The 20,233-nt window shown below is 36.6% G+C and overlaps 3 protein-coding genes across 3 annotated transcripts in view; 1 reads left to right on the top strand and 2 right to left on the bottom strand.

Moving 5' to 3' along the window:
• Positions 1-186: 186 nt before the first annotated feature.
• Positions 187-7,856, bottom strand: spcs2 (signal peptidase complex subunit 2). Its single transcript, XM_016480147.1, has 5 exons — positions 7,745-7,856; positions 6,380-6,463; positions 5,162-5,322; positions 4,907-5,041; positions 187-1,295 (listed from the first exon to the last, which is right to left on the bottom strand). The coding sequence occupies exons 1-5, from the start codon at positions 7,781-7,783 to the stop codon at positions 1,109-1,111; spliced, it is 606 nt and encodes a 201-aa protein (XP_016335633.1). The 5' UTR covers positions 7,784-7,856; the 3' UTR covers positions 187-1,108.
• Positions 7,857-13,872: 6,016 nt separating this feature from the next.
• LOC107684027 (E3 ubiquitin-protein ligase RNF169-like) lies at positions 13,873-19,363 on the bottom strand. The gene is made up of 6 exons (XM_016480152.1): positions 19,327-19,363; positions 18,968-19,041; positions 18,546-18,632; positions 17,931-18,037; positions 16,366-16,468; positions 13,873-15,149 (listed from the first exon to the last, which is right to left on the bottom strand). Exons 1-6 carry the CDS (start codon positions 19,361-19,363, stop codon positions 13,989-13,991), a joined length of 1,569 nt encoding a protein of 522 aa, XP_016335638.1. The 3' UTR covers positions 13,873-13,988.
• LOC107684031 (putative lipoyltransferase 2, mitochondrial) overlaps positions 19,317-20,233 on the top strand; it is a 3,937-nt gene continuing 3,020 nt past the window's right edge. Inside the window, exon 1 of the mRNA XM_016480153.1 lies at positions 19,317-19,398. The gene's annotated coding sequence lies outside the window, so the exon portion shown is untranslated. The remainder of the gene's footprint in view (positions 19,399-20,233) is intronic.

The following is a 20,233-nucleotide window of genomic DNA, read 5'->3' as shown; positions in this document are numbered from 1 at the left end:
CATGATTTACATGGTGCATTCCTATTTTTTTATAATTATGACTAATATAGCAATAATCCTGTCATGTAAATATTCAAACGGAATATGAATTTTTGACTGGAAAATTAGTGGCCAAAAAAAAAAAAAAGAACAAATCAGATCTGGAAAAAGTTACTAAAATAAAATATTGACATCAGAATAGAAATGTAAAAATGCCTTACTTTATTTTGTAATTTTTTCTTTTTTGATAACAGGCACATACAATATGGGTAGCTACAGCTGAATATCATTAGACAAAAATGCTAGGAATCCTTTGTTGAATTCAGCAAGCCTAATATTTCACAATACAGAGAAACAAACTGCATCCAGATGTACTGTTCTTTCAAAATAAATTATAGATAATCTACTTGAACATTTTTGTTGACAGAACACTGAAAGAAAACCAGGAAATTAAGGTCCATTCACTCCTGAGTGTGAAAACAGGTCAAAACTGATCCAATGCTCAAAAAAAGGAACATAAAATGATTATCCCTGGTTTAAGCTTAAATGGCCGAACATAAAAGTATCAAAGCGGCAAAGGGACAACACAACAGATGGACAAAGTCCCTTTTTTGCTTGTCATTGTCACTCAAAGCCTTAAACAAGTAAAATTCAGAACAGGAAAAAAATGCGCAGATTGAAAAAACACATTTAATAAGGCTCGGGACAAAATAAAAACTTTATGGGAACTGTTCTTGATTACGAGGAATAAAACAAAAAAACATATAGACCAAATTTTAATTGTTGGGTGAACTATTTCTTTAAAGTGATCCTTTAAATTTAACTAAAATCTAATGATATTGTAGAACATTGTTTTTCTTATCTATGCTTGTTGTAGAAATGTCTGGATTTTTAATAAGAGCGTTAAATTGAAGCACCAAACTGAAGTTGCATTAAAAAAAAGGTTAACAAAACAAAAAAACTGGACCAGTTCTTTAACAGAAGCAATAAAAAAACACTGCTGACCTTATGTAATGTTACAGCTGTGAGCTAAACTCTGGTAACACTCACTAGATGAATAACATCTGTGTCCCACTAAAGCCACCGTTACTGTGTGTGCTGGGTCGCTGAAGGCCGGTGCCGTCAAACGTTACTTTGTCTTCTTGCCTGTGGCCAGTGTGTCATGAAGCTTTGAGACAGATTTCTCATATTGGTCCATCACCAGCGTCCCGTCCTCGTCGAAGAACACCCCGACTGACCTCGTAAACTCCATCTCCCTCGACAGCTTGGTTTTCCCATCAGTGAAACAAATTCTTAACGTATACTGGTCATCAAACCTAATGGAAACAAGTCCGTTAGTTGCAACCAATTTAGAAAAATTGCACTTCAGTATGTTTTTTTTTTTCTCTCTCTCTCTCTCTCTCTGAAGAATGGCATTGCTATGCCGTAACTAAGGTGCAGTAACTAACATTTATGCTTAGGGGTTTGTTCTACCACCTAGTGCTGTGCAATACTGACAAAAAATTTAATCTCGATATTTTTGATGCATTTAGGCAATATTGTGAGTGTGTTTTAATGCTGGTACCATGGATTAGGCCTGCCAGTAGGTGGCAGCACAACCCTGTCTTAACGACTGACTCATTGAATCATTCATTCAAACAATTTGTTCAAAATGTTTGATTCATTAAGAAACAAAGCAAATTCCTTTTTATGAACGGTTCATTGAATTATTGAGTCAAATAAATTGGTTTAGAAACAAATTTATTCAAGTACTATACGTAACAGTTTTGCTCCACCGTTTTTGGAACTATTTTTGTATGGAATTTAGAGCTGCAACGATTTCTTGATTCTATTCGAGTATTTGATTTTTTTTTTTTTTAAATGCTCGATTTCATTTTGCCCATGCCGAGTAAGCGGCAAAATACCAGAAGTGGCACATTCTGAGAATCCATGAAACGCAAGTTTCAACCCTCACTCTGAGTTTACATGTTTTGTTGTCCACACATATTCAAGAAATTACAGTGGATGTAGCTTTCCTGTCGTAAAGAAATTGGTTTAAAATATTAAGGATTAAGTGGGCATTTGAATTAAATGATGTTTGGCCAATATTAAACAAGGATTAGATCGTGCAGTAAAGTGTAAAAACAGTTCTCAGGCTGTTGGCGCCCTCTGCAGGCATTTTTTATAATGCATAATGTAAGTTAGCTCTATTGTTTATAATACATTATGTATTTTAACAGTTTTGTTCTCATTATATATGTATTATAAGTAATTTCAAGGCCATATTTCACTTGGGTCTATTTGTATTACTACAAAAAAATATATATAATTATATTAATCATCCTAATTATCGACCGATTACTCGATTACCAAAATAATCTTTAGTGACAGCCCTAATGGAATTACTTTTATATCTTTTTTTTATTCAATCAAATAAAACTGTGTTTGAGAGCAAAAGTAATTGTATTGTAATTAAAAAAAAATTAAAAGATTGCAAACTATTGCTAAGAATTTTTAAAATATTAACTAATTAAAATCACACATTTTTTTCTGAAATGAATTGCGATTAATTCCATCTAACATTAACGTTTTTAAATGTACTTCTATATTGCAATAATTTCACATTCAATCTTCAAATTAATGTAGAAACAACAAAGACAGTATAAGCTTCCGCTTCATGTAAACAATGCATGCGCATGGTGCTGCGGTTTACGTAACGCACATGAGTCAACACGCGCATGTGTCGTTTACATGAAGCGGAAGCAAGTGCGTGCGTCCTGATACTCTCTCCACAATGGCGGCGCACCACTGCAGACGGGATGAGGAGGAGAAGAATTGTTGAATAAAGTTATTTTTCTTTTCTTTGCACAGAAAAAAGTATTCTCGTAGGTTCGTAAAATTACGGTTGAACCACTGATGTCACATGGACTATTTTACTGATGTCCTTGCTACGTTTCTGGGACTGGGAACTTAACGCACATGAGTCAACACGCGCATGTGTCGTTTACATGAAGCGGAAGCAAGTGCGTGCGTCCTGATACTCTCTCCACAATGGCGGCGCACCACTGCAGACGGGATGAGGAGGAGAAGAATTGTTGAATAAAGTTATTTTTCTTTTCTTTGCACAGAAAAAAGTATTCTCGTAGGTTCGTAAAATTACGGTTGAACCACTGATGTCACATGGACTGATGTCCTTGCTACGTTTCTGGGACTGGGAACATTGCAGTTGTATTGCGGTCTATGGAGGGTCAGAGAGCTCTCGGATTCATCAAAAATATCTTAATTTGTGACCCTGGACCACAAAACCAGTCATAAACCAGTGTCAATCTTTGTACATCATCTGAAAGCTGAATAAATAAGCTTTCCATTGATGCATGGTTTGTTAGGATAGGACAATAGTTGGCCGAGATACAACTATTTGAAAATCTGGAATCTGAGGGTGCAAAAAAATCAAAATATTGAGAAAATTGCCTTTAAAGCTGTCCAAATGAAGTTATTAGCAATGCATATTACTAATCACAATTAAGTTTTGATATATTTACAGTAGGACATTTACAAAATATCTTCATGGAACATTATCTTTACTTAATATCCTAATGATTTTTGGCATAAAAGAAAATTCGATAATTTTGACCCATACAATGTATTTTTGGCCATTGCTACAAATATACCCCAGCGACTTAAGACTGCTTTTGTGGTCCAGGGTCACATTTGTGTTCCAAAGATGAACGAAGGTCTTACGGGTGTGGAAAGACATAAGGGTGAGTAATAAGTGACAGAATTTTCATTTTTGGGTGAACTAACCCTTTAATAAACTAAAGGAGAAAAACAAATGAAAAAAAAAAATCACCTTTTTAGGCTAGAGGAGAGCTGCCAGATGTGATCTGGGTCCATGCCAGCTGGGTCCTTCTGCATGGCCACAAGGAAGATGTTCTTCTCTTTGTAAGAGGTGTAGAGGGTCAAAATCCCCATCATTATGAAGTATGTGCGGATCTGTTAAGGATAAAAACTGAAGCAGTGCCCAGTTTACATTCATTTACACTGTCAAACCTCCAATGTAAATCATCTCCACTCTGTTGGGAGTTTGCTCAGTGAAGGATATGATATGACGCAGCACGCCAGTACAGGCTTGGACTCTGGGAATGGGTGCAGGTAGTCCCAAATTAAAGCTACAATGGCGAAAAGGCAGGAGACCGTGCAAATGAACAGTCGTCCATCGACTAAGGTGAAGTTCTCAGTGTAGCTGTATTTTTCGATCAGAACCTATGGTTGAAAAAGAAAGGTGATTTAGTACAAAACTCAAAAATATGCTAATAAATTACTCCGGAAACCACATGATAAATATATCCATACACATATAGTTGAGGTCAGAATTACTAGCCCCCTTGGTAAATATGAGCAAAGGCAGCTGTGAAAATAAGTCTACATTGTTTAATCATCTGAAAGCTGAATAAATAAGCTTTCCATTGATGCATGGTTTGTTAGGATAGGACAATAGTTGGTCGAGATACAACTATTTGAAAATCTGGAATCTGAGGGTGCAAAAAATCAAAATATTGAGAAAATTGCCTTTAAAGCTGTCCAAATGAAGTTATTAGCAATGCATATTACTAATCACAATTAAGTTTTGATATATTTACAGTAGGACATTTACAAAATATCTTCATGGAACATTATCTTTACTTAATATCCTAATGATTTTTGGCATAAAAGAAAATTCGATAATTTTGACCCATACAATGTATTTTTGGCCATTGCTACAAATATACCCCAGCGACTTAAGACTGCTTTTGTGGTCCAGGGTCACATTTGTGTTCCAAAGATGAACGAAGGTCTTACGGGTGTGGAAAGACATAAGGGTGAGTAATAAGTGACAGAATTTTCATTTTTGGGTGAACTAACCCTTTAATAAACTAAAGGAGAAAAACAAATGAAAAAAAAAAATCACCTTTTTAGGCTAGAGGAGAGCTGCCAGATGTGATCTGGGTCCATGCCAGCTGGGTCCTTCTGCATGGCCACAAGGAAGATGTTCTTCTCTTTGTAAGAGGTGTAGAGGGTCAAAATCCCCATCATTATGAAGTATGTGCGGATCTGTTAAGGATAAGAACTGAAGCAGTGCTAAGTCTATATTCATTTACACTGTCAAACCTCCAATGCGAATTGTCATCTCCATTCTGTTTGGAGTTTGCTCAGTGAAGGATATGAAACGACACAGCAGGCCAGTACAAGCTTGGACTCTGGGAATGGGTGCAGGTAATCCCAAATTAAAGCTACAACGGCGAAAAGGCAGGAGACCGTGCAAATGAACAGACGTCCATCGACTAAGTTGAAGCTTTCAATGTAGCCATATTTTTCAATCAGAACCTATAGTTGAAACAGAAAGGTGATCAACTTAAAACTCATCTAATGCACAAGTTTACTACAAAAATCTAAAATATGCAAATAAAGCACATGATAAATATATCCACCCACATTAGGCCTGTCAAAATAAATTCGAATATTTGTTGAATTTAAAATAAAAATCCACATTCGAATGCAAAAACCTTTTAGGTGTGCGTTAAGGAGGCAGCCTTATCAGTGGCGCACGAGATGCGATGACGATGTAAGTGTCGTTGCATTTTAACGTTTTTGTTAGCCTATCCAGTTGAAGCCACTAGATGCGGCGCTGCTACGTTGTTCATTACAAATATTGCGGGAAAAGCGAACATCAATGCTGAGAAGATCATGTTTACGTCAAAACTGAAGCCAAGCCGTTCACACAGAACGCATATTTCGCGCATTTTCTAGACGGACATCTATCACCGTTGCACTCGCATCTCGCACAAGAGAGCCGCATGTTTAGAAAGCCATGTAAAATTAATGCAAGTTCAACTTTAAAAAACATATCTCGAGACTTTATGGCGGGTTTTTTCCCATCCCACTGCATCTCATGTTTTTAAATGAAAAAATGTACTCTGTGTGATTGGTTTTCGGCCCTTTGTATTAAACTATGCATACATACATGATGCTGTTTTGTTTAGTTGTTTAAGCAACTTAATTATAATTGGTTTATAAACATTATTTTAAACATTATGCACTTTGTTTTCACGGATAGTCATGTTATCTTATGCTCGATGCGCCCTCTTGTGGCCTCAGGAGAGAAGCCAAAAGCTTTTCCTCACCCCAACTGAAATTATGCATTTTAAATTCGAATTTTGATCATATTTAAGCACAAAATTCAAATTGAGTTTTTCAGCCATTTTGACAGCCCTAACCCACATACAGGTGAGATCAGAATTAGGGATGCACCGGATTTATATATAATATAATATATCTGTAGGATCATGTGACACTGAAGACTGGAGTAATGTCACAAAAAATTTGTAATAATTTCACAGTATTACTGTTTTTACCATATTTTCGATAAAGAAAAAACACACACCTTCTTAGCTGCATCATCTAGAGAGTTCTTCACTGCTGCACCATCCCATTTGTCGATCTTGACTGGCTTTTCATCAATCCTCCACTGAAATCAAGGAATTAATTGAGATGCACTACAGATACACTGATGCACACCATTGTAGACCTCACTGTCAAAATTACTTTTAAAATGTTCATATTTGCAGGAAAGATAGGAATGCAAACTAAACATGAGCTGCTGCTAAATTCACAGTCATAAAGCAAATTATAGTTATCAGTTTGAATCGAATGCGATGATATAAAAATGCTAAGACAATACATCTTTCTACTGCAGTGTCTTCAACTGGCTGGACTCCGAAACATACGGTTGCAACTAGACAACCGTCAAAGACTTGTGTTGTGTTATTAACAAGTTATCAGTTCAATGAATCCTTCACCAAATGAGTCCGAGCAGTTAGTGAACTAACATCTGTCATCTAACATCAGCAAGACATTACTTTCAGCCACGTCAGACTCTAAAATGCACTGTTTGGGGTTTTTGTAAAACCAGTATTATTGACTGGATGTTGGAACACATTAACATTAGAAACGCATTAGAAAGCATTTGCAACAAGTGACAGAAAACAAACCGGGGAAAAACACCTTAAGATAATTATTTTTTTTAAAACGCAAAGATATTTTGAATTTTTAAAGCGTGCATAAAAGTGCATGCAATATAGATTTCCTTTTAAATTATATGGTTGGTAACTGTCAGATGGGTTACTGATTTTTTTCCCCTTGGAATTTTATCCTAAAAGGGTTTTTTTTAAGAGCTTGTGCATTTAAATACACGAAGTGTTTTATTTAAAATATGATAAACCTGCTTCTGACAGAGCACGAGTTTCTAATCACATATACAATAGTCACAGTGCAAAAAGTCTTGCGCACTCTAATATACATTTTGAGTAGAGGAAATGAAAGACAAATGGAAATATGTGCATGTCTCAACTGCAAATAAAGCCACATTTAACATCAGCTTCCTTGTTTCTAACGCCACATGCTTGCGTCTTCATGCAGAAGATGATACTAATGATGAGCACGACTCAAAACTTGTGCAGTGTTGTGTAATCTTCTGTATCTACACATGTAAACGACATCAAATGGTTTTAATATACATGCTCATTTAATAATATACAAATGCACAATGAATAACGTGCATCCATTTGTACAAGTTTACATGTTGGCCTCTGACACGCAAACAAGAGCGACGGTCGCAGCAACAATCCGAGTAACGAGTGCAAAAGATGAAATATATATATAAAATAATACATTTCTGTTGGGCTCTAAGGATGGCTGCGCAAATATAAACGTATCTCTAAAAATGCGGCATACAATAAAGATTTCTTACTTTTTCCAGTAGACCATTCTTTCCGTTCCTCGCCGCCATCTTTTCTTCCTGTTCATTTGCTGTGACCTGGCTGAGTGTGATTGGTTAAAATCACACAAAAACCGTCCAATAGAAATCGATCTGATAGCTATTTGTACTTTCATACTTTCCGATATATTATTATTACTATGAACCTTAACGAATGCTTCTACTAATTCCTCTGCCTTTTCTTCATTAGTCATTATATATCTACCCTCTTTTATTAAAACTGGAATACTTTTATACATCTGTTTCCCACCCATCTTCCTAACCATATTCCACATATCACTTATATCTACATTTACACCAATTTCTGATAGCTATTTGATTGGCTAGACGCGATGACGTTTATCCCTCTGCGGTAAAAACGACAATCTTTTGAAGAAATATCTCATATTTGTGACCCTGGACCACAAAACCAGTCATAAGGGTCCAGTCAAAAGGGTCCATTTTTTAAAATTGAGATTAATACATCATCTGAATAAATAATCTTTCCATTTATGTATGGTTTGTTAGGATAGGACAATATTTGGCCGAGATACAACTATTTGAAAATGCAAAAAAATCAAAATACTGAGAAAATCACCTTTAAAGTTGTCCGAATTAATATTAAAAATCAAAAATTAAGTTTTGATATATTTATGGTAGGAAATTTACAAAATATCTTCATGGAACATGATTAATTTCCTAATGATTGCTGGCATAAAAAAATTCGATAATTTTGACTCATACAATGTATTTTTGGCTATTGTTACAAATATACCTGTGCACTGTAAAAAAAACAGATTTCAGTACTTCAGTAGGTTGGTATATTAACATTATATCAGTTAATGAAATTACGGTATTTAACTGTAAATTTAAAACCGTAAAACCTAAAACATTGCTACCGTATTTTTTACGGTAAAATTCCGGCAACCACAGCTGCCGTTTTTTTACCGTAAATTTTACGGAATTTTTTTTACAGTGTACCTAAGACTGCTTTTGTGCTCCAGGATCACATTGATTCTATTAGTTCATGTAAATAAGCCTCCTTTTGTTAAAGGGTCATTTTAATCTGAGATGCCAGTCCAAGTCACTTGAAATGAAGAACTGTACATCAACATCCACAACGGTACATTTTAAAGTGATGAAGACAGTGATGAAAGTTTTTTTTTTTTTGCTTTTTTGCCTATGGTCGGAACCCTGATTTTCTTGTTCCAGACCACAATGCTTTATCAGAACAAAATATTTTGATTTTGGCCTAGGCTAAACTAAGCATTTATTTGACAAAACTTCAAAAAATAAAAAATAAAAAATTTAATCTCATCTGCCCAAGAGATATAAATCTGTTTCACTTTTTGAGTTCCCAGGGACCCACAGTCACCAAGCCCACGCTGATCCAGGGTTTCCACCAAGATAATATACCTATAGAGTTATTTCATTCAGGTAGCCTACATTTAGCACCTTTCTTTGCAGCGCTATATATGCAGAGGTATATTTGAAAAAAAGTCCAAGACCTCTAGTTCACATTTAACTTTTATCTTCCTTTATTCATTAGATTTTTTTTTTTATCTTGATTTTATTCAATGAATTCCTTCAAGGTAAGCATGACAAAATATGAAAATAATGATTGGCAAACGTATCAAGTGAAAAAAAATGACAATGAATACCTTTAGAAAAGACTAAATGTCTGTCATAAGGGAGCAAGGCATGTATACTTGAATACGGGAAAAAAATTATATATATATATATATATATATACACACACATATAGATATAAAACCCTCCTGAGCATCTAATAAGTTGTGTAATAAAAACGAAACAAAAATCTTTAAATACTTTTGAAAACACAAAAGGCAAAAACTTTTGTAAATTCTGAATGAATGCTACATTATTTCATTCCTGTCAAGTCAGTTATAATGATCATAGTGTTTTGTTGACTGAAACAAGAAAATCCTGTTTTTTAAAATGCAATATTTAAAAAGATGACATTATTACAAAGTACTGTTCAAATAAATATAATGTGTGCTTTACTTCTCCACAGAATCCAAACATATGCAACATTCTCTTTCAAATCCAGCAATAACGTTCAACAATGGAAGACAATCCAAGTGCTTTGAAAGCCCATCAGAAACGGTTCCTATTAACATCTTTGCATCAGTATCAATATAGGCAAGTCATATTTCCAAAATAGTACAGTAATGCATAAAAATCTATTTCATCTTCTCCAATAGTACATCTGGTAGCCTACAGAATAGTATATAACTTAAATTACCTACATAAAAAAGAAGAAAAAAAACACAAAGGAAAGATTGCCCAATTTGCAGAAATCAGACATGTTGGCACATTACAAAGAAGTATACAGTATAGAAATTAATCCGTTTGTAATTTTAAAAAAAAGGAAGAAAAAAAAAGATCAAGATAGACAAGATTAAATGTATGTGAATTTACATGTGGTCCAACTGAATGTGTAATTTTTCAGCAAAAGTAACATTAAAGCTTTCTTGGCAGACACAAGTCACAAAATAGATCTCTCTAGTAATCAAAGCGTAATAGATAAAGTTCTGAAATGAAAGTAGCCCTTAAGAGTAGTGAACATCAAGCTAAAAGTGAAATATGGATAAACTACAAAAAATACAATGACAGAAAACCAATGTCTTAAAGCAAATTCTCATACTTGTTTTGCTTGTGTGAGCATTCTAGATTTTTTTGTTGTTGATGTTGTGGTGTTATATCTTTTGAAGAAGTGTCCAAATGTAGATTACAGTTTGGAGAGTGTCAAAACATTTAAAATAGAAAACGAAAAAAGTACGTTTAAAAAAAAAAAAATCAAATTTTTTTAGAAATATTAACTTATGTCAATACTGTTACACAATGCCTTTTAGCGTTTTAAAAACCACTTTATAGACATTTTATTTAATAGTGTAAAACATTAGCACAGTTAGGCTTAAAACATACTCTACACAAATATGCAAATGCAAACTCTTGCTACTCAAGTTTGATTTTACACGAAGTGTGTAACAAAATGTGTACTGCCTGCAATTCTTATCACTGCCACAAGGGGTGCTAGCAGGCACAGGAATAAACAGTTATTTATTGGCGCTTTTCCACTGCGTGGTACGACTCGGCTCAGTACGGTACGGCACGGCTCGGCTCGGCTCGGTTAAGTGAACCGTACCGTGCCGTACCATGCAGTGGAAAAGTGCCATATGATCTTCAATGGATTTTATATGGTGAACTACTTGCCACCTTCTTTGATGTTTATTTTCCTTCACCTATTTTGTAAATAGCCTACATCAATGCACACTCCTTAACCACAGATCTTACTGTACAGGGCGATACCAACCTTCACGGCCAAAAAAAAACTTAATGGTCAACTTGGATCATGGTGTACCTTGTAAACTAGAGATCGACCGATATATAGATTTACCGATATTTTAGCATTTACAATAATCGGATATCGCCGATAAACGCCGCCATCTTGTGGATGTTTTGAGAATTGCGCGCAGGATCACCATTGCAGCGCATCTGAGGACAAAAACATTATTAATAATTCTGATATAACATTCCAGTTGAGAAATGCAATAAAATACGATGTTTTGTTTGTTAAATTCCAATATTCCAGAGAACATTATTCAGTGAATTAACATTATCCAGTGAATTATTCTTGACTCTGGACCTATTAAACATCTTATAAACCTACTAAAACTGTAGTTTAAAATGAAGTTGATATGACTCCTTTCCTTTATTTATTTTCTCCAGTGTTGCTGCTGATGCTTTAAATAAAATGTTTTTTTTTTAATTGTTGTAATGTGAAGATTAAATTTAACATGAAAGAGTGCTAATTTTCAACACTTTTTTTAAGATGACTGAAAGGAGGAAACACCAAAGCGAAGTATAGACTTACTTCACTCAGTCATTTATTTACTTTATAACAGTAAATAAATATCGGTTCTGCATATCGGTTATCGGGCACATAAACATGCAAATAATTGGTATCGGTATCGGTTATAAAATATCAATATCGGTCGATCACTATCGTAAACCAATCAATTATTGCCTTGATATAACTAAATTGCTATTGGAGTTAAGTACAATAGTCAATTACTGTTTTCAGATGCCATATAAATAGCCAGATAACCAAATGAATGAGAAGAATCTGCCTTAAAAGTCCCCTGAAGTGCCTTGATACACACAGCATTATTCTATGTGGTGATGTAATTTCAACTGAAACAGGAAGCGAGGGCAGGACATAGAGCAGCCCCGCCCCCTTTTTAAAATGGCCAATATAGCGTTTTGTTTATATCTGCTCGGGCCAGAGCCATTGAGCTCAGTAAAAAGCCGCATTTGACAGCCACAGTCTAATAGATTACCCCCTAGATTCAATATGAAACTCTTACAAAACAAAACAAAAGTGGTCATAATCATGCTGAGGCAGTGTAGCTGTAAATGTTTTTAATATATGCCGACTCGCGCATATGATCCGCTCCGTGCGATCGCGTCTCTGGACCAGAGCCAAAGTCCGGATCAGACTGTGTGCGCTGCCATGGTTCGCGTAAAACAACGTGAAACCAGACTTCATTTGCACCAATCGAAAGCATATTTACACTGTTAGAATCGTTCCCTATCACCTACATTGTGCACTTCGAGCCATTCACTGTACAGGAAATACTACACTGTGAACAAGTGACCGATCCGCTTCAGCGTCTATTTATAGTGCAGGGGGCGGGCGCTTCGGATTCTAGAGAGCATTTGATTGGTCAGAAGATTTGATGAGAAGATGAAGTATGATGTGACGTCAAAAAATCGTTGAGCCGTTTTGGCGGAAGTGATGATATATTATATATCTTATAAATGCGAATTTTGTCACTGTTTTGGAGCACACTGCCTTATAGATAAACTTAAGACTAACATATTGATACGAACACCCAAAAAAACTTAAAATTTTGATTTCATGGGGACTTTAAGTCCAAAGTACACTTCGTTTTTGTTCGCATACGCCTTTCAAAGTATACTCCATTTGATAGCGCACGCGAAGTCCGCGAACGCAAGTGGTCGACACATGCGTTCTAGAAAGCTTCATCTTTGTCCAGCGTCTGCTCCATTTTTCTCCAGAAGTCATGATGGATAAAAATATTGTACTCTTAAATTTGTACTCTTTTAAACTCAAGTTGCTGCTATCTCATAACCATATCACACAGGGAGAGCTAAAAATACATTTTGGTTAATGGCAGAAACATTTGAAGGCAATTCTATCCCTGCCTTGAATACTGAGGTTTGTTTCCACCACAGTAAAACAAGAACAAAGTAAACAGGTTATGTACAACAAGACTTACAAATTGTTGAGCAAGCATTTGCATCTATGTACTTGTGTCAAGTAGTTTTCTAGCCTAAGGCTACAATTTTTACTCGTTTCCAGGTAAATTGTTAACAAAAGAGTTGTCTGATAGATGGATGTGTCAAGATAAATCGTTCAAAGACACTGGAAACATGTAACGCAAAATAAAAGGTGTTATGCTACAATTTTGTACGAAACACCTTCAGGTTCAACAAATGTCCTATGATAACCTTTAAACATGCAAACAAACTTCTTGAGGAGCAATTGTGATTGTGATGAGCACAAAGGGATTGTAAGGAGTACTGTCATCACTGGATTGAAGTACTAAAAAGCCGTATAAATAATTCTGTACATTTTTCTTCCCCCGAGCAACATATACATGGTTTCCTCTCTTTTTGAGTAGTAGAAGCCAGTTAAACAGTAACAGAGCTTGAAACAAAACATTGCAGCTTCAAATCCAGATCCCCATAAATGGGAAAGTTGCTGAGAGTCCAAACTTGTCCTACCACCATTTTGCCCCAAGCTAAGGCACTTAACCCCAGCTTGCTCTAGGTCAGGGGTGCCCATTCCTGTTCCTGGAGATCAACCTGCAGAGTTCAGATCCAACCCTGATCCAACACAACTGTCTGTAATTATCAAATGCTCCTGAAGATCTTAATTAGCTGGTTCAGTTGAGTTTGATCAGGGTTTAAGTTGAACTTTTTAAGATCTCCAGGAACAGGATTGGCCACCTCTGATCAAGGTGGACTCAATTAATGCAAGTTAGTTTGGATGAAAAGTCAAAAAAGTAAATACCTTATCTTGCAATATTAATCCAGATGTTAGAAAGCCTCTGTAGTGCCTCAACAAAGAAAATGTTTGTGACTGCAACAAATCATTACAATAAAACTACCATAACCGGAGGTCCCTTTAACAGCTGTAGTTAAAGTGCTCATTTCTTTTGGAGATTCTTCCTGATCTGCGTGTATTGTGTCCTACCGTTCCATCATTTGCAGCCCAGGACCGGAGTTCGTATTTGTCACGACTCGTTTTGTGCCTGTCCACTTTTTGACATTCTCTGTCAAACTGTCTTTGTAGCTTTAGTGCCACTTCTTGGCCCTCCTTATCCCGATTCATTCGCTGGACAATCATATCATCAAGCCTGTCATAGGCACCTGTCCGGGACATTTTTGTCTGTAGGGTGTCTTCCAAATGTTTGGTTTTGTGGCTTCTCTTCTTGCCCCTTCTTGAGGTAGGTCTGTTAAGTACACAGCTCCTGGTGGTAGGCTCATTTACGAAGTTCTCGGGGTCTTTCATACCCTGTTTACAGTGTCCAGCGTGTTTATCAAGCATCGCTTCACAAAATTCTGTGGGTTCACAGAGTTCTTCACATCTGCTACGCCTTTTTGCGGATAAAGTATCTGCAGTGGTTTGAGTTGTTGACCTGATGTGAGCGCTAGCAGGCTGTGTACCTTCCTCTTTGCTACACTGATCAAATACAAGCCGTAGTTTATTACAGACTACAGGTTTATCCTTCTGATCCTTAGCACTTGAATCACAAATGCACTGATGATCTTGCGAGCTGTCCTTGGCTACAGCACAGCTGCAGAGTCGGCGGTCCTGTTCTTCAACGGGACTCAGTTTAAGGCTTAGATCCTCTGCGATCGGACTCGTGACTGTACCTTTTGAGGTCACCTTGATGCTCTGACGATCAACTTCAATCTGCTTCCACTTCTGCAAGATGGTCGGGCTGGCCTCGTAGCTTGTGGACTTGTGCAGAGTGTGTGTCAAGTTCCTTGGGGTTGACTTCACGATCGTAGGCTCCAAAAGTCGCCCATCGGGCAACCTTTTGGGTGGAGTGCACGGCGAGCAGACAATAGGCTTGAAATGGTTGAGTTCTTCCGATATGCTATCGTTGCTCTCGGGGCTAATGGACCTCTCTGGTTTCGTTTGAAGTACGAGTGACGCGGATGAGGTGTGGATGCCCCGCCAGTGGTGTCTCTTATCTAGGCTCAGTACCGGGGCTGAGAAAGAGCGACTGTTTTCCGAGGAGAGAAGGATTCCAGCATTGTAACTATGAGTGGTGATAGCCTAGAGCGGGGAAAGAATGGTAGAGTAGCATCACGGACTATAAAAATGACTAATTTGCCTATTGCCAATCCTACCACAAAATTTGCCATTTCCTACTATAGGGGTGTCCAGTCCTGCTCCTAAAGGGTTAACATCCGGCAGAGTTGCCCCAACACACTTGCCTGGAAGTTTCCAGTGATCCTGAAGATTTTGATAAGCTGGTTCAGTTGTGTTTAACCAGGATTGGAGGTAAACTTCAGAAGCAGGATATAGGTGTTGTGGCCTAGTGGGTAATGTTTAAGGGTGATTATACACTAAAGCTCTGGCTGTGCATTTGAGAAATAGGAATGCACAAGACCCATTTGGAGGGAGTGGAAAAAATAAAGTCGGTTGTAAAATCAAGTGTGAATGTCACAGATTTCACTTCTGAAAGCACAACTCGACCTTCCTGAAATTCTCATTTTGGTGTGGTGCAGATTTGGTTGAATGACCAAGTGTCACTTTTCAAAATGAAATGTGTCAGCCAGTGTTTTTTGTGTATTTTAAACAAAGGCTGGCCTGAAGAATCATCACTGTGGACGTAAGCAAGGCGAAAGCAAACTTCTCATGTCCACAATCCATGCAGGATAGTGGCCTGTCTGTGTGACCATGCAGACAACAGCACAGATATGTGTGATTTGAATGCTTGGAAAGAAAGATTCTGTTCATGCTCATGGTCAAAGGAGGTTTGTGTGCTCAACGGTGCGTAAGATGGAATGGAACATACCTGGGCCTATAACCTCAGGTTTCTTTAGGGCAGTGTTTTTGTTGAAATAGGGGTTTCATACAAAGGAGATACTCCAGGAACAGAGTTAAAAACCACTGCTCTGGGTCAGGGTTCTTCAAATCTGACCCTGGAGGTTTTTCAAACTCCTTGGAAAACAATGATTAACCTTGATTGTTTGTTTTTTTTCATTCGTGTTTAATTAGAGTTGGAGGTAAACTCTGCAGAACAGTGGACCTCTAGTGTCGTATATGAAGAACCTGCTCTAGCAAAAAGTATGAAAACTTGCTTTGGATAAATACGTCTTCTATATAGTTTTACTTACTACAAAATTTTATATTCAGCATCTAAAGATGAGAGCCAAATACATTTTTTGAAACAGGACTGTTTTTTCCCCCAACAAATCACCCTAAATAAATTAGACTGATGATTATTTGAACATACTCCTTAAAAGCATTAACTGAAATATTATACCTTGTCAGGAACGACATGATGTGTGTGACCTCTGGTTTTTCCTCTTCCATCCTCAGAATCTGTACAGCTCCTGCTCCTCTGAACAGCACTGCTATGAAGACAACTGTAACACAGCACAATGACCGTATGGATGTGGATCTCTTTTAAACACAATCAGAAAACTATTTATTGAGAGAAGCGTCAAAATTTAAGTCACAATTTCTTTCATACCGCTATTAGTATTTTTTTTTTACTAGTTGTGGTAGTTCCTGTTTGTGGCAGTTATATCACTATAAAGGCATTTAATTTTAAAATAACGGTCTCGTTTTTTGTGAATTTTGAGTGAATATTGTTAATATTCAATATTAATTGTTATTGGGGAAGTCGTGGCCTAATGGTTAGAGAGTCGGACTCATAACCCAAAGGTTGTGGGTTCGAGTCTCGTAACGGCAGGGATTGTAGGTGGGGGGAGTGAATGTACAGCGCTCTCTCCCACCTTCAATACCACGACTGAGGTGCCCTTGAGCAAGGCACCGAACCCCCAACTGCTCCCCGGGCGCTGCAGCATAAATGGCTGCCCACTGCTCCGGATGTGTGTTCACGGTTTGTGTTCACTGCTGTGTGTGTGCACTTTGGATGGGTAAATGCAGAGCACTAATTCCGAGTATGGGTCACCATACTTGGCCACATGTCACGTCACTTAAACAAGTTAAACTTAATATGTTTAAAGGGGTCATATGATGCGATTTAAATTTTTCCTTTTTCTTTGGAGTGTTACAAGCTCTTGGCAGAGTAGCGCTTGTTTGTCGTTTCTCCGATCACAAATGCAGACATGGTTTTATGTTCATGCAGCGCGATACGCAATGCAACGCGTAAAAAAACAGTATAAGTCATTATAATCAGTAATAATGTGCCCACTGGATGCAACAAATGCCTCGTTTATAATGGGTTTTAATGTTTTTGTCTCGTCGCTCCAGCCTGACAGGGCATCATCACAATATGGTGAGGGGCGTAACATTTCCGTCACACGCTTGAGGTATTCAGCCAATCACAATGCACTGGATAGCTGGCCAATCAGTGTACATCTCGCTTTTCAGAATGATGAGTTTTGTAAAAATCTACGCGTTTCAGAAAGGCGGGGCATAGAGGAGAAACAATAATGTACAGTATGTGGAAAATAATGTGTTTTTTTAACTTTAAACCGCATAAATACATTTCATTACACCAAATACACAAAATAATGTTATTTTTAGCAGCATCATATGACCCCTTTAATAAGTGCATGGCTGCAGTCTAGACAAATGGCATCTCTGAATAACTTCTAACATATTATAATTTTGATTTGCTTGACACTCTACATAATTTCTATTCCTCTATGTGTTATAGATCTGATGACTGTTATCCTAAAATGTCATAATAAACAATTATTATTTTTTGCATAGTAGTGTATCCCATTATGTCAGGCCCTCCACTCTAGAGACACTAAAACAAAAAAAACATATAATTTGCCCACTAATAATAAGTATATTTAAAAAAAGATCAGAAAATTATCATGTCAAATTCAAAAGTAAATATAAGTGCAATACCCTCTACTGAAAGCAGGGGAGCATCTTGTTTTTCGCACAAATGCTGAGACATGTCTGGTCCTCTTTCCCACCGGCTCTTCATTCTCAGAGTCTGACACCCCACAGAACTGAAACCCAGTAAACTACTGTGTGAAATGGATGATCATACATAATTGAGCAGAAACTAAACAGTTAAAGGGATAGTTCACAGCAAAAATGAAAATTCTGCCATCATTTACTTTATCCTCATGTCGTTCTAAACCTGCATGAGTTACTTTCATATGTTGAATATAAAAGAGATTTAGAAGAATGCTGGTAATCAAACGTTGATGGTCCCCATTGACTTCCACAGTATGTCTTTCCCTACTATGGAAGTCGATGGGGACCAACAACTGTTTTGTTCTTCAAAATTCTTCAAATATCTTTTTTGTGTTCAACATAAGAAAGAAAATTGGGAGGTTTGGAATGACATGAGGGTGAGTAAATGACAAAAATTTCATTTTGGGGTAAACTATTCCTTTCATAAAAGAAATATCCCAAATTATGAAGTATGTGAATTAACTGAATGTGTGCATGTTTAAACCCTGCTTAGACCCAAGTAAGTAACAATGACAGAAAGAAGAGTTTTGAACGTACAGGATACTGACAAAGTTTCAGCATCCCACACTCTTCTTTTCTGTGGATCTTTTTCTTTCTCTCTTCGGTTTCTTCACTGCTTCCACCCTAAAGAGATAACACTGAGCTTTATATATGACTATTACTGTATTTCAGGCTATAACGAGAAAATATAATAAAACAAGCTTATTAGAAATCAGAAGTGCTTTGCATTTTACCAAATGTCAAATAAGTGCAGGCTATTCTTTACAGCCGGTACAAAAGACGTTTGTGGATGTTTCCACTTTGTTGGAATAGTTCAGGAATTTTATTAAATGTTAATATCATAGCACATATTACCAAAAACATTGTAAAACTATATGTTTATTTGGTTGTAAGTTTTTAAATAAGTTAATGTGAGGAAACTGCAATGAAGAGTGTACTGACTTTACTCAGTAGCTTACCTTCATCTTTTGTTTCTCGTAATCTTGACGCATTTCTCCAGATTTATGAATTGGTACAGGTGCACGAAAAATTTCTAAGAAATGAAAGCATAAATAGGCTATATCAGCAAAAATAGCCAACTGGCTCACTAGATGGACCAGACCACAATAAACACACTGGATGCTCTTTACAATCTCAGTTCTGTCTCTAGTACCACCCACTGGACACACACATGCCTGGACAAGTCACCACAACTGATCAAGTTTACAAACAACCAGGATACTAGAACCAGTGTTGGGGGTAACGCATTACAAGTAACGCGAGTTACGTAATCAGATATTTGGCGGCCCCCAGCGCCGCCATCTTTATTGCTGTGAGCCTGCGTCTGGGTTTGAGAACAAGCCCCGCCCAGCCATGGCGTCACATGCAGCGGTGGAACGACAGATTTACAGTATTTAAAATAACTACTTCTAATATTATTATTATCATCATCATCATCATCATCATTATTATATAATTGTTGTTGTTATTGTTTTATACAGTGGCCACAAAGTATTGGGGCATTTAAATAACTTCTAAAAAGTTATTAAATTAACATGTTTTATCATTTTAAACAAATAAATGTTATAACAAAGAACAATTAATATTCTGAATATTCTGCACTATTTCTAGGTGACCAATGAAAAGTAAACAAATTGTGACAATGAAAATGCTCGTGGGAAAACTACCATTCAAAAGTTTAGGGTCAAGTAGGATTTTTCTTTCTTTTTTTTTCAATAGTGAAATTAATTATTTTATCCAAAAACATATACATATACTTTAAAGTTATTTTAAATAACTGCTTTGAAACTATCTCTATTGTATAAAGCACTATATAAATAAATGTGAATTTAAAAAATCAAATAGTTCAAATGTTGTACTTCATGAAATGCTACAGTGGTGAACAAACTATTATTTTTTTTTTATAAATTAATCCACTTAAAAAAAGTATTTTAATAGTTGTGATAGAAATGTTTTACATTACTTTTGTAAACAAATATAAAAATAATTCCAACACATGTATTTTATTTGATACTATTATTATCATTGCATACATGACAGAGAGAAATGTTAGTGAAGAAGTTAGTTCTAGGATCGTTTGTTTGTGTCATGTATGGCATTTTATTAATAACCCCAATTTAGTAACCCCAAAACGTCTCCGGTTACTATCGTAACCTCAGTTCCATGAGAGCGGGAAAGAGACATCGCGGAGGTTTGCCTTCGAGGGCACGGAGTACCAGTACTGA

The sequence above is a fragment of the Sinocyclocheilus anshuiensis genome, unplaced genomic scaffold (assembly GCF_001515605.1).
Source record: "Sinocyclocheilus anshuiensis isolate Anshui unplaced genomic scaffold, SAMN03320099.WGS_v1.1 scaffold221, whole genome shotgun sequence".
Classification (NCBI taxonomy): Eukaryota; Metazoa; Chordata; class Actinopteri; order Cypriniformes; family Cyprinidae; genus Sinocyclocheilus; species Sinocyclocheilus anshuiensis.
The sequence above is the reverse complement of the archived record's forward strand: the minus strand, read 5'-3'. Positions and strand labels throughout refer to the sequence as shown.

Excerpts from the sequence above, each read along its gene's own strand:
- LOC107684027 (XM_016480152.1), bottom strand. The coding sequence starts at position 19,363 with ATGGCTGGGCGGGGCTTGTTCTCAAACCCAGACGCAG. Across the intron at positions 19,042-19,326 it reads GTTCTCAAACCCAGACGCAG|AAATTTTTCGTGCACCTGTA; the intron begins GCTCACAGCAAT and ends TTCATTTCTTAG. Across the intron at positions 18,038-18,545 it reads TGAAACTTTGTCAGTATCCT|TTCTGTGGGGTGTCAGACTC; the intron begins GTACGTTCAAAA and ends ACTGGGTTTCAG.
- spcs2 (XM_016480147.1), bottom strand. The coding sequence starts at position 7,783 with ATGGCGGCGAGGAACGGAAAGAATGGTCTACTGGAAAAA. Across the intron at positions 5,042-5,161 it reads CTGGCCTGCTGTGTCGTTTC|ATACTTCATAATGATGGGGA; the intron begins ATATCCTTCACT and ends ACAGATCCGCAC. Across the intron at positions 1,296-4,906 it reads CTCTCCTCTAGCCTAAAAAG|GTTTGATGACCAGTATACGT; the intron begins GTGATTTTTTTT and ends TGTTTCCATTAG.